We start from the raw sequence: 14,456 nt of genomic DNA on the forward strand, positions 1-14,456 counted from the left end.
GAGGGGTCAAATTTCAGCTTCTACTGCTACCGACAAAGTTAATGACTGTCCCTATTTTAATTTGGGAATTTTACAAGTATCGGGTGAGCAGAAGGATGAGAGAATGCATGTTCATTGTAAAGGTAAAAAACAAGTTAAAGAGGTGAACAATGTGAAAAAATCGGAAAAAAGATGCGTTGATTTTGCATCTACGTCGAAGAAAATTGTGGACAGTGATAACGATTTTGATTATTTACCTCCTCAATTTCAGTCAAAAAATTGAAAAATAAAGTTGTGCCGGAGAAGAAGAAGTCAGTGAAGGATGCAAAAACACGGAATCAATTCATAATTGTGGGGTTTAGATGTCTACAAGGAGTTGTGTGATTATGTGAGACATGCACTTAAGTCAACCCATAAATATTATAGATTGGGTGACTTGCCTCTTGTTCTTCAAACTTGGATATTTGAGTGTAGTTCAAAAATCGTATATATATATATATATATAGCTATTCGGGTTCCTGATTCAATTCCAAGAATCTTGAATTGGAAGATAATTGTTGATAGTCCATGGCAAAAATATATTGAGAAATGTCTCCTTATTGCCTACAAAAAAATAAGGTATTTGTACAAAATTAATGCATTTTATGACATTGTTTAGTTCAACTCAAGTTAATATATCTATTTTTATTTTCTTTATTTGATTTTTCAATTTGAGAACATAGTGACTGGTGAAGATGAAGTTTCTAAATTTCGGCTTCCTGAACCTCGTGATTACAATGCTGAAATTTTAAAATTGGAGCCTAAAGGATCAAGTCATGATCTAGACATGTTGACTAATGAGGTTATAGAATTGAGAAAAGTACTTGTAAATGTATATACAAACTTGACTTTATGTTTTTTTTTTCAAAATTGTTATATTTTAATATTTTGTGTTATGTTCGATTATCTACTAGGCAAATGAAAACCACAAAGCACTCAAAGAGAAAATAGATTTAGGATTTACCATCTTTTCCAAGGACTATACTTCCTCCCCACGGTGCTTGGAAGAACTCACTAAGATCATGGAGTGCGTTGACAACAAGGGACAGGAATTCTTCTTTGTCTTCCATAAAGTTAAGCCATCAGATGGCTTAAGTCCCATAGGGACTTTTGAGGCAGATATCAAGGGTTTTGATTTGGAGAAGGTGCAGAGGTGGAAGGACGCTCTCCGTATAGCAGATGACATGGCAGGATCAAGAGATTATTTTGTTGGAGTTGGATTTTCCCATTGGTGAGTATAGCTCAATAGAACAGTTGAGTTTGATTCAATTTGCGAGACATGTTCATCTTGACACCCTCTCTTTTTTTATCCGTAAAATAAAGGAGACCTTTAGGTAAAAAAAACCTTGTAGATGAACTCCCTAACAGGTGATGGATTTCAACATAGAGAACTGTGAAGCTGCTACAATTTTGACTTAAGTTTTCCCAACTTAGATCTAAGGATTAGGTCATCTGATGCCTGTACAATTTGTATGTCATTTAAATACGGCCTCTTTTGATCACTAGGTCTACTGTAAGTTGAAAACTGTGACAGAATAATTTCTCTCGGCTATTGATACTTCATAAAGTTATTATCTACTAATTCATCTGAGCTGACTGAAACCGGTCCATTGCTTCATATTATGCTGCAATAGTTGCACATACTTTCCACCTCCCAGTCATAAATTGAGTATTCCACGCTTGTATGGATATATAATCTGTAATAACTGCTGCAGTCTAACTACAAAACTTTTATAGCTCAGGAAGTTGGTCTTCTACGAAGTATGATCCATCCATACATCAAACCAAAATGAATCTTTCTTCCTTCCTTCTACTACTGATCCAATATTTTCAGCAAATGTCTCTCTTAACTGCCTGATGTCCTTCCAGATTTTTACCCCATGAGAAGGCTTAGCTGTTTCAAAATTTTCCATTATCACTAGTTTCCAAAGGGTATTGTCTAACTTACGAATCTCTGTAGCCTCTTGAGTAGTCTGTTTTTGTTGTGGATGCTCAAAACTTTCATTCTTACTGCCCCTTCCTTTTTAGATGTTCATTTTGTTTCAATTAACCAGGTTAGGTTAAAGGTTCTCAATTCTCAATTATTACCTTGTCATAATCATTGCCTGGCCTACATCGTCATAAATTTAACTTGTCCGCGTGTATCTTTGATATACCTTAGAATGTGAATCACTGCATTTCAGTGAATGTCTTCCGAGAAATTGGTGGATGCTGAAGATTGACATGAAAAAAAGCTTACGACTCCATTGAATGCCCCTTCCTACAACAGGTTTTCAAGGCTTTAAGCTATCCCACACAGTTCATAAGCTGGATTCTGGGGATGTCACTAAGACAATTTTCAGGACCCATTATGAGCATTTTGAGTTCTTGGTTATGTCTTTTGGGCTGACCGATGCCCTAGGTTCATCAAATTACTCGTTTAGGAAGTTAGATCAAATTTCCCCAATTACCCTTCTTAAATCTCATCATTCTATGGTTGCAATTCTACTAAAATCTAACCAAACTAATGACAAATGAGATGTTTGGTTTGATGATTGTAAGATTGTAATATCCCATATTTTAAACAAGGACATATTAGTCATTAGCCAAATAAAAAAATAAATCAAATGGGCCTTAGCCCATCAGAAACCTAATAAGGGAAAAACTGAAGTAAAAATTAGGCAAATCACATAGTATAAGAAAGAAATTACTTCTTATTCCTACTCTTTCATTAATTACCAAAAATTCCTTTTTTTAGTGTCTTTCGGATACATAATATTGCAGGCTGATACTTTAATTAATAAAGGGCGGATACTTAAATTATTAAGTTGTTGTTATCAGTTTAATGCGTTAAATAAGGGTTTAAAACAGAAATTATAATTGGCTCCCACAAATCACGCGTACGTTTCTTCCTTCAACCAATCAGTCGTTCATAAACCTCTAACTGAATTATAATTTTTAAATTTCAAATTGTGAAACCTTCTTCCTGTTCTTCAAAAAAACAGTAAAAGTTTGATTCAAACAATTTTGGAACACAATTTTGTGAAGATTCGAAATGAATATTTTGATCTTGTTCATGCATTCTGGATCATGGGAAAGTGATGTTAGATACGAGCGATACAGAAGTAATGGGATAGCCACCATATGTAATTAAGTAACAAATGGAGAGTATGAAAGGAATATGTAAAAAAAAAATTCATTTCATTGTTGATTTGATGGTCAGTACCTAAAACTTTACAACAACATAACCACTTGATACTAAATATATTGAATTGTTATATACCTAGTGTAAAGCATACTGTATCATGTGTTGGGGTATATAACAATTAAGTTATTTGATAATTTATTTAGTATCATATACATTATAGTTCAACTATATTTTGTATCTGATAATAAAAAATTGTTAGTTGTTATGATTTAAATCAATGTTACAAGATTCAACCTGTTAAAGGATACTAAATATATTGAAACTTAATTGTTTTGTACCAATTGTAACATATACAAAAATTTGTTATTTGATAATAAAATGTGTATCATATACATAATAATTTTATGAATATTGTGTATCTAATAATAATATAGTATCATATGTTGTGATTTACATCAAGGCTACCACATGCTAATTGATACTAAATAAATTGAAAATTAATTGTTGTTTACCAAGTGTAAAATATATAGTATCAGATATTTTGTATCTGATGGTTATATTGTATCAGCAGTATTGGTGTATAAGATACAATTTGTAACAAGATACTATATAATAAACTATATATATTGGAACAATAATTAAAATTGAAATACAATTTTTGACTAAAACAGTCTTTAAATTAATAATTACTTAGAATAATTGTGTTGAAATGAGAAGGAATATTACAAAATACTAATTAACGTATCTTCAACACAATAAAATATAACTATTCTATATTAATCATTCCACCTTCTGCTGGTGTAGTGTAGCCACTCTTCGGCCTTGTAGGATCATCATTATCGCTAACATATCCCGCCTTGAACTTGTCCATACCATACTTCCATAATAGTGTTTTGAGTACTTAACTTCGATACAGCTCTCTTCACTTTTGATACAATAACAGTTAATAAACAAATTCGCAAAAAATTAATGTATCTGGAAAACAACTGCATATTTCATAGAGGATACTTAATAAAAAAATAAGAAATTATTTATCATCAGATTAAAAATAATAATTAGGGGATACATATATGATAAAAATTGCATACCATGGGTAATGTTAGTCGATTAATGGGAGGGGCAACCTTTCTACCCCTTTTCTTTGGGGTTTTCAGACCTTTTGAAGTAGATGCATGTACTTCTTTTACCGCTTTTCTCTTGCTAGAACTTTGATTTGTCATGACTATCGGGTCATGCAACCTTTTAAAACTCAATTCTTTGCTGTAAGGATCTTCTGAATAAAAAATTAGAGATTTGTTAGATGTTGGATGCATAATGCAAGAGCCATAATGATTGAAACACAATAAAAGAAAAAAAAAAGGTAGAAATCACAATGGAGAAGATGAGAAAACCTAATTTGAACTTTGAATCCGGTTGAATAGTGATAGGATTCTTTTGAAATTCAAAATTATTTAAATTTGATAACTGAAATTGTAATGGGAGAGATTGAGGGCGAAAATTAGGGAATGGGAAAGGTCTGATTTGGCTTCCAAATAATAAAGTATCTGGTTAAGTTGAATTGGGGGAAAATAAGGGATTTTTGTATCTTAATAAAAGAGTAGGGAAATATTGAGAATAGGTAAAGTAATGTTGTGTACTTAAGTAATTTGTCCAAAATTGAATAAGCTAAAGAGACTATTTGAGTTAAGAGTTCTGTCAGCAACTCTTGGAAAAAAAGGAAGAAAGAGTACGTTCTTTGTCTCTCTTCCTATGATGGAGCATGAAGGCAATTAAAACAGAGAAAAATAACTAACTGGAGAAGAAGTGGAACTCTTGCTATTGCAAGTATGGATCTCAAGCATCCTCAAAATGATTAGAGGACATACGCACCTGATTTGTGGAAAAAACAGTTTCTATATCTTTTTCATGTCATATTCGACTATGATTCCATGGTTTGTCCTGATCAACATCACGTGCCACTTGCTGACCCATTTGTTCTATCAAATCATGCATCTCAACCATTCCCTTTGAAATATAAATAAGTGACTTTTTAGAAAGGATATCCCTTCCAATCTCTGATTTAAAGCCAAAACTATTTAGAATTGTTATCACGTCATCTCTCCGTTTTCCCCTGAAGAAGCATGCAATATCAAGAAATATATTCTTATCTTCATAAGCCAATCCATCTAGACTTAAGCTGAGCTACTTAACAATTTCTTCGTATCTTTGAGTCTATCCAATGCACTTCTCCAGTCAGTTATGCCTCGTTTGTAGAGAAAAGAACCCAAGACCATAAGAGCTAAGGGTAAGCCTTTAGCATAATCTACTACAGACTTGGAGAATTTTTATCAGGAGTCCTTCTTCGAAAGGCGTACCAACTAAAAAGTTCAAGACCCTCACGTTTAGCCAATTCAGGGACAGAATATAACTCGTCATGGCAACGAAGTAAATCTGCATTTTTGGTTTTTGTAATGATTCGACTGCCATCACCAAACCAATCATGCTTTCCAACTAAATACTCCAACTAGTGATCATCATCCACATCATCAAAAACAATTAAAACCTTCCTGAGGCAAAGCTTTCTTTTTATCATGTCAGCTCATTCATAGAAACTTGCTATATTCATAGATTTTTCGTTTAGGATTCTTGGAAGAAGTGTCATTTGCAAGTGTTTCATCCCATGCTTCTTTGAATCTTCTCGAACATTTGCAAGAAAAGAAGACCCTTGAAATTGGTTAGAAATATTGTCAAAGATTTTTCTTGCAACTGTTGTCTTCCCCACGCCACCCATCCCCCATATCCCAACAAAACGGACACCACCTAATCCAACTTTCAACAACAATTCCACTCCACCAGAACGAGATTGAATTCCCACTAAATACTTCTCATTAGCTGAAACTGTGTGGTGCAAATTTTGAAATTTCTCATTTATAATCTGGTCAATACATTCTGCTTCATTCCTGTGCCAAGTAAAAATATAATGACTAATAAGAAAGGTACTGAAATAAATTCAACACTAAGCAGAGCCCATATTCAATGTAATTTTTCTTTGGAGCTTGTATAATATGTGCCAAGAAACAAAGATAGTTAAAGTAATAGAAAATGTCATAAATAGTCCCTTAACTATAGGAGTAGGTCTAAAATAGTCTCATAATTATGTTTTTGTCAGATTTAATCCTTTAACTGTTCAAAAATTCATCAGCTTTGATCTCTTAACTATATGTTACCGATTTTAGTCCTTTAAGTATTCAAAAACTTATTAGTTTTGATCCCTTAACTATACACGTACCAGTTTTAGTTCTTTAAGTATTCAAAAACTTATCAAGTTTGGTCTTTGTCAATTTTTTTTATACAAATAGTTTAGGTTTATATTAACGGAACTCTTCATGAAATTAAATTTTTAACCCATTTTTTAAGTTGTTTCTCTATCCCCACTTTTTCTTTAAATTACTGTTATGAAAAGAACAATAAGGGTTTGGCATATTCTAGCAATAATATGCTTCATTTTATCGTCCGTTGAATAAAATAATGACTCATATTTTCTTTCCTCGTGAATTTTATTTTGAATCGTTAAGGTTAAGGTTCTTTGCATAAGGATAATTTGAAGTAGAAGTAGCGGGGAGAGAGAAACATCTGAAAAAATGGCTAAAGAATTTAATTTCTTAAGACATGGATTCCGTTAATATAAACCTAAGTTGTTTGCATAAAAAATGGACAAAGACCAAACATGATAAGTTTTTAAATACTTAAAGGACTAAAACTGATAAATGTATAGTTACGGGACTAAAACCGATAAATATATAGTCAAGAGACCAAATCTGATAAGTTTTTGAATAGTTAAGGGACTAAATCTAACAAATGTATAGTTAAGGAACCATTTTAGACCTACTCCTACAATTAAGGGACTATGTATGACATTTTCTCGTTAAAGTAACATGAAATCCTGTTAATATTTTTTTACCCTAAGCTGTCCTTTGTGCCACCCATATACAGATCCCAGCATACAAACATTTTCATTCCCATTCTGAACAAAGATCACACTTTGTCCGAACAAGATGCAATTCAAACCAGATTTTCATCATTATGTAGTCTGCGTAATGCAATTTGAGTTGTGTTTACCATGAATTGATAGAATTGTGTGGAGATAGATGTTGACATGTGAAAACAAATCCAGATTTTAAAAGGCGTAACATTGTTTGCCGAGCTTTAAATTATGAATAAGAAAAAAGAAATTTAAAAGATAAAGCAAGATTATTCCAGACAGATAGTCATCTGTGCTTGTCACTCTACTGGTGCCAAAGAAGATAGTCTGTTGGAATGTATGCGTCCACGTTTTCTATGGGACCAGGTCCTCAGCACAGTTACACTAACAGAAAATAAACAAAGTGCTGAAAGTAAAGATTGCACAACAACTTTACGTGGAAACCTCCTTGCTCAAGGGAGTAAAACCACGACCTGGCCTGCCAGGACTTTTCAAAACTTCTTTCACTAATCTTCTCCAAGCAAAAAGCAAAAGCAAGTTTACAAACCGGGATTAACCTACTAATCCCAACTCTAAGCAATACCTCCTATTACTTAGATGAGCCAGAGCAGACACAATACCGCTCACTATACTAATCCTAACTGATTAATATAGACCTTTTAGAGTAAGAGCCTAAGTTACCCTTAACCTAGTTCTTACAATGATTCAAACGAGTTTGAAAACATTTCTTTTACAAGAAAAACTGATCTTACAATATCAGAACTATTACAAGCAAACAAAATAACAGCTGATGCAATAAGCTCTTGAAGCAATCGATCAAATCCCTTGCTGTTCTTGAAGCTTGGAAGACTCTCACACTTTTTTGAATGAATGAGTGAATATTTTTGTATTTTGTTTTGTATATACCACAAAAAGTTATTACCAAACGTACAAGAAACCTCATTGTTTCTGATTGGTGAAGTATTCTGCGGCTTCACCAACTTTTCTGACGCAGACAACTTTTACAGCTGTACCGCACTTTGACAGCTGGACGAGTATTCATACTCTGCGGAAGACCAGGTCCCTGCACTTGTGAGGATATCATCAAAACACCAAAAGACATAACAAAATGTCCCTGCTCTTATCAATTTCCCCCTTTTTGATGATGACAAACAACCTGCAAAAACTCCTCTCGTGAGGGAACACACATTCATTCACATACATAACAAAATTCCCCCTTTGTTAGTGCCCCAGTAACAACCAGTTCAGTTCCCCCTTAGTTCAGTATCCCTCATAGTTTTCTAACAACCACAGTCATCACCAGTCACCCGTTCCCTTATTCCTATAACCATAACTTCACAACAAAAGTCATCACCAGTCACCCGTTCCCTTATTCCCATAACCATAACTTCACAACAAACTTCCCCCTTTTGACATCATCGAAAAGATGAAGCAGTAAACATATGCAAGTTAAATGCTAGGCAATAAAGAATTCAGGGCCTTGGGCCACACAGAACATGTGTATGTAAGCAGAAAGAGAATATTAAACCAGACATGAACAAGGCACTTAACAAAAATAAAGCATTATATCATATATACTGACCACTGTAGTTTAGTCAAAACAAAACGAGACACAGGATAAAAGAAAAGAGACAAGACACATTTAGGATGGAAGAGGAGAGGGATTGAAAGTACGCATCAACAACAACAGGCGCTCATTTGCACTCTCATGGGCCTGTATCAGTTGCTTGTTTAGGGACTTAATATCCTCATTTAGAGAGGCATTTGTCTTCAGCAGCATTGTGTTTTCATCCCTTAATTCTTTGAGCAGCAGGTCGTGACCCTCACTGGTACCAGGTCCCCTGGAAACTGCCTTCTGCAGTTCAGACTTCAGTCTGGTGATTTCAACCTCCTTATCGCACAGAATCTTAGTGAGATCAGTCACCTCCCTTCGAAGAATAGCCTGCTATTCCAAAACACTTGCTACCTGAGATCTGCCCTTAGCTGGTCCCTCAATGCACTCACATTCTAGTAGAGTAGACATAGTGAACATTTGTTTGGTAGTACCAGGTACCCCTCTTCCCACTGGAACTTCAAAATGATTAAAGACAAAGTTAAGCAAATACCCATAAGGAATTTCGTGCTTCGCATTCTTCCATGTCATTACTCTATGCATGTGTTCAAGCATAATTGCAGGCAGATTAATTTCCTCAAGCTCATCAAGTTTTTCCATGAGAAAAAGATCGGCAGCAGAGGCTACGGTTCTCTTCTCAGTCCTGGGCACCATTACTTTGTTAATGAACTCAAACATCAATTGATACTCCCCTTTAAGGAACTTCTTAGGAAGGCTTGCACGCTTGACGTCTCCTCGTTTGGTGGCAAGCTTCGAGAAATCACTAGATGATTTGCATCCTTCAATAGTTCGAACACCCACGACGGGCACTCTAAGAATAATTCCCAGAGTTTCTTCATCAAGATGAATCTCCACATTCCGGACTGTCGTTGTGATTCCACCACCTTCCAGTAGTTCCATTTTGTAGAAGAACTCACGCACTTCAAGTTCATGTAAGTATGGAACTGGTGGTGCAAATAAATGATTCCAGCCTTGAATGGTAACAACATCAACCAAATTTCCCATACCAAACAGTGTGTTAATGTCAGGATCAAAGACTCTACCATTCAAGACCTTTTGTTGTTCCATATTCTCTATCCGCTCTTTTCTAGTCAACTCCTTTTCTTTGATTGGATTTTTAATCGTAGGACCAGGTCTCTGCTTTTTTCCTGTTTCTCCCTGTGCAAGAGATGGCTGAATTTTCTCCTTCGTAATTTTTGCAGTAGATTTCCTTGTAGATTTCCTTCCCCCTTTTTGAGTTCCCTTTGATTTAATCCTTTCTTCCTCACCTTCTCTCCTCATTCTTAACACATATTTGACAGCATCTTCAGATTCACTATCACTATTCTCAATAGACACAGGCACAGAGGTAGGTTGTTCGGGTTTAACCCCTTCTCTTCTCCTCTTCCTAGTTCTTTCTGTGTGGGCTTTGTTTGCAGCGATGGCACTCCCCATAACCTTTTGTGCTTCAATCCTTGTAATATACTTCTTTTTGTCTCCTTTAGAACCAGGCATTTCCAACTTTCCCTTCCCTTTTCTCTGTCGCTCCTTTCCTCTTTCAGCAGAGTTTTCAACAATGTCAGCCTCAGATGTACCTTTAACTCCTTCCAACTCAGAAACCTGTATTTAAGATTGGTTTGCTCTACGCATTCCCCTTGAGCGCCATTTTAACGGAACCTCTTCTTCTTCTTCCTTATCGCTTCCAACATCAAATGATTTTGGTGTTTGGTCAAAGATAAGCTCACTTCTGGGAATGACCTGATCCAGTGACTCCAACTCATGCTCCAGAGAAGAGGGTTGAATATCCCCTCTTAAAAAGGCTAAACCTTGAACGGCCACCAGTTCATCACCAACAGGTAGGGTCTCATTAGGTTTTGCCACAAATTGTGCTTCCAAGAAGGGGGATTTTTCACTAGATAGGACCAGAGTAGGAGAGCATTTCAAGGTATTTCCGGAGAGCATTTCAAGGTATTTTCGGAGGGAAGAACATGAGAGACTAAATTGTCGGCCGGCAGGCAGAAGGGTTCAACTATTTCGCCGGCACCACAAACAGGGGTGGAGGGAGACTCTTCAGGAGGAGGATCGGGGAAGTTAAAAGGGTAAGGGTTTTCAGAGGACTCAGTGATAGACATTCTGAGAAGAAGAAGAAAGAACTTGGAGAGAGGTTTAGAGAGATATGTTAATTAAATTTAAAAGGAGACAAGAAGAAAAAAAATCCTCCAAGAAAAATTAAATAGAAAAGGTAACGGGTCCTAATGGAGGTGACCTTTGGTATTAAAACGACAAGACGTTTTGAACTGACACGATGAATGGGCGAAAGACACATGGCAGAGATGTTTGACTTTTAGACAGTGTAGTATAATTGATACTAACCTCGTGAGGACCAGGTCCTCCTTTCAGTTTGTAACTCTATCAGTGTGATTAAACATTCTCTTCAGCTAGACACACCATGAGTGTATACCTGCATTAGGGTACAAAAGTGAATTCTATTTTGACAGACATTACAACAAGAATAGATACCTGCCCTCCTTAACATAATCAAATAAAGAAAAAATTTGTCGAAAAGTTAGGTAATTTTTAGCATCCCTAGCTGCATCCTGTTTTTAATGAAGACGTCTTTACTTAGTGACTTTGTAAAGATGTCTGCCAGCTGGTCTTTAGTTTTGCAAAACTTCATCATCACATTTTGCTTTTCTACATTGTCTCTTAGGAAGTGATGCCTTATATCTATGTGCTTTGTTCTCTTGTGCTGGACCGGATTTTTTGCCATGTTCATGGCGCTTGTATTATCGCAGACGAGAGGGATAGTGTCTGTAAGTACCCCAAAATCTTCCAGCTGTTGCTTTATCCATAAAAATTGTGCACAGCATGATGCAGCAGCCACATATTCTGCTTCTGCAGTAGACAATGCCACGGAATTCTGCTTCTTTGTTCCTCATGAAATCAAGGCTGATCCCAGGAAGTGTGCCATGCCTGATGTGCTTTTTCGATCGACAAGAAAACCTGCATAATCTGCATCAGCATAACCTATAAGATCAAAAGAGTCATCAGTAGGGTAAAAGAGGACCAGGTCCTGAGTTCCCTTCAAGTATCTCAGGATACGTTTGGCTGCCTTAAGGTGAGACTCTTTTGGTGCTGCTTGAAATCTTGCACACATCCCTACACTAAACATTATATCGGGCCTGCTTGCAGTGAGGTATAGGAGTGACCCAATAATTCCTCTATACATGGTCTGATTGACCTCTACACCATTTTCATCTTTATCAAGTTTCACACTTGTGCTCATAGGAGTATCCAACACCTTTGCCTCAAAAAGATTAAATTTTGTGAGCAACTCTTTGATATACTTTTCTTGGCATATTGAAGTGTCTTGAGAGGTTTGTTTGATCTGCAAGCCTAGAAAGAAAGTGAGTTCTCCCATCATGCTCATTTCAAATTCGCTGCTCATCAGATTAGAGAACTCCTTGCAGAGTAAATCTGTAGTGGCTCCAAAGATGATACCATCCACATAAACCTGCACAATCAGCAACTCGTTGCCTCTGGATTTTAAAAACAATGTATTATCAATTTTACCTCTTTTGAACCCATTTGCAAGAAAGAATTTTGACAGTCGTTTATACCAAGCTCTAGGAGCTTGTTTTAAACCATACAGAGCCTTGTCTAACTTTAGCACATGATTTGGCAGTTCTGTATCTTCAAAGCCTGGAGGCTGCTTGACATACACTTCTTCCTTCAGATTTCCATTCAAGAAAGCACTCTTGACATCCATTTGAAACAGTTTAAATTCCATATGAGCGGCAAATGCTATTAAGATTCTGATAGCTTCCATTCTGGCTACAGGAGCAAATATCTCATCATAATCAATTCCCTCTTCTTGGTTGTAACCCTGTACTACCAGTCTTGACTTATTTCTAGTAATGATCCCATGCTCATCCAGTTTGTTTCTGAAGACCCATCTGGTCCCAATAATGGTTCTGTCAAGTGGTCTGGGGACCAGGTGCCACACCTTGCTTCTCTTAAACTGATGAAGTTCCTCCTGCATTGAAGTCACCCAGTCTACATTCTTCAAAGCTTCCTTAATGTTTTTGGGTTCAACGGATGATATAAATGCTAAATGTGCAACTAGATTTCTTGATTTAGACCTAGTTTGAATTCCTGAGTCAAGTGGAGAGGTGAGACTGTCTAGTGGATGAAAAGATTGATGTTTCCATCCAGATATTCTGGTAATCTCTTCTTCTCTGTCAGCATCAGAATTTCCTTCATCTTCTTCAAGATTTTGAGACACTGTTTCCTGTGATGCATTTGAGGGACTAGGTCCTCTCAATTGTCCTGCATCATTCTCTTTTGTGCTCTGATCATCCTGCTGCTTGGTCATCAGCTCCTCAACATCATAGTCCTCATTGTTCTGTCTTCTTGTACCCAATTCATCAAACTTGACGTGCATGCTTTCTTCAACACAAGAAGTTCTTTTGTTGAACACCCTGTAAGCCTTGCTTGTAGATGAGTACCCCACAAATACTCCCTCATCACTTCTGGTATCAAATTTGCCTAGATCATCCTTTCTATTTTTCAGCACAAAACATTTGCACCCAAAAGGCTTAAGATGAGCTATTGAAGGCTTTCTGTTATTTAACAACTCATAAGGTGTTTTCTTGATGATTGTTCTAATAAGACACCTGTTTGTCAATAGCAAGATGCATTAACTGCTTCAGCCCATAAATTCATAGCAAGTTCTGAATCAATCAGCATAGTTCTAGCAATATCCACCAGAGTTCTGTTTTTTCTTTCAACAACTCCATTTTGCTGAGGAGTTCTTGGTGCTGAGAAGTTGTGGCTGATTCCATTTTCTGCGCAAAACCCTTCAAAAATAGAGTTTTCAAATTCTGTACCATGATCAGATTTGATACTGGCTATCCTGCAGTTTATCTTCAATTGGATGGCTTTAACGAAAGTGATCAGAGTTCCAGCAGTCTCATCATTTTTCCGCAAAAACATATTCCAGGTGTACCTGGAGAAATCATCAACAATTACAAGAATATATTTTTTACCTCCTCTGCTTTGAATCCTGACCGGTCCACACAAATCCATGTGGAGAAGTTCTAGAGGTCTGGTAGTGCTCACACTCCTTTTTGCCTTGAAGGATGATATTGTTTGTTTTCCTTTTATACAGGCGTCACAGACTTTGTCATTTGAGAACTTCAGCTTTGGTAATCCGCGGACCAGGTCCCCTGCAACAAGCTTGTTAAGTAAAGAGGCACTTACATGACCTAGTCTTTTATGCCAGAGATTTACATCGTCAGTTTGAGCACTCAGACATGACAGGCTGGCTCCTTCAATAGAATCAAGATCATCAACATACATATTCTTGACTCTTTTTGCAGACATCACAATTTTCTTAGTTGCACAGTTTGTAACTACACAGTTGTCAGACAAGAACTTGACTTCATTTCCCTTGTCACAAATTTGTGAAATGCTCAAAAGATTGTATTTTAAACCCTCCACATAGTGTACATTATTTATCGAATTATCAGCCGATCTCCCTATTCTGCCAATACCAAGAATAGAGCCCTTCTTTCCACCACCAAATGACACACCACCACCTTGGTGTGCTTCCAAAGAGAGGAAGTTTGAAGTGTCTCCCGTCATGTGCCTTGAGCATCCACTGTCCATATACCAAAACTGACTCATTCCTCTCTTCTGCATAGAAATCATTTGTTAGATTTAGGAACCCACTTCAGACGGAGTTCCCAATAATCATT

General features: G+C 36.4%; 4 protein-coding genes and 1 pseudogene across 7 annotated transcripts in view; 3 read left to right on the forward strand and 2 right to left on the reverse strand.

The window, feature by feature from the left end:
- LOC125872642 (TMV resistance protein N-like) overlaps window positions 1-5,462 on the reverse strand; it is an 87,023-nt gene extending 81,561 nt beyond the window's left edge. For 2 of the 3 annotated variants that reach the window (XR_007447146.1, XM_049553401.1), the window contains exon 1: window positions 5,015-5,462. The gene's annotated coding sequence lies outside the window, so the exon portion shown is untranslated. The remainder of the gene's footprint in view (window positions 1-5,014) is intronic. The other variant, XM_049553403.1, reaches the window with a different exon arrangement.
- The window catches only part of LOC125872667 (TMV resistance protein N-like), a 163,261-nt pseudogene that overhangs the window by 66,073 nt on the left and 82,732 nt on the right, over window positions 1-14,456 (reverse strand).
- Window positions 1-14,456, forward strand: part of LOC125872635 (TMV resistance protein N-like) — a 363,550-nt gene that overhangs the window by 57,724 nt on the left and 291,370 nt on the right. The gene's annotated exons all lie outside the window — the stretch shown is intronic.
- LOC125872634 (TMV resistance protein N-like) overlaps window positions 1-14,456 on the forward strand; it is a 360,886-nt gene that overhangs the window by 30,618 nt on the left and 315,812 nt on the right. The gene's annotated exons all lie outside the window — the stretch shown is intronic.
- LOC125872679 (protein PHLOEM PROTEIN 2-LIKE A8-like) lies at window positions 632-1,588 on the forward strand. The gene is made up of 2 exons (XM_049553439.1): window positions 632-850; window positions 933-1,588. The coding sequence occupies exons 1-2, from the start codon at window positions 806-808 to the stop codon at window positions 1,251-1,253; spliced, it is 366 nt and encodes a 121-aa protein (XP_049409396.1). The 5' UTR covers window positions 632-805; the 3' UTR covers window positions 1,254-1,588.

This window comes from Solanum stenotomum, chromosome 8 (genome assembly GCF_019186545.1).
Source record: "Solanum stenotomum isolate F172 chromosome 8, ASM1918654v1, whole genome shotgun sequence".
NCBI classification, from domain to species: Eukaryota; Viridiplantae; Streptophyta; class Magnoliopsida; order Solanales; family Solanaceae; genus Solanum; species Solanum stenotomum.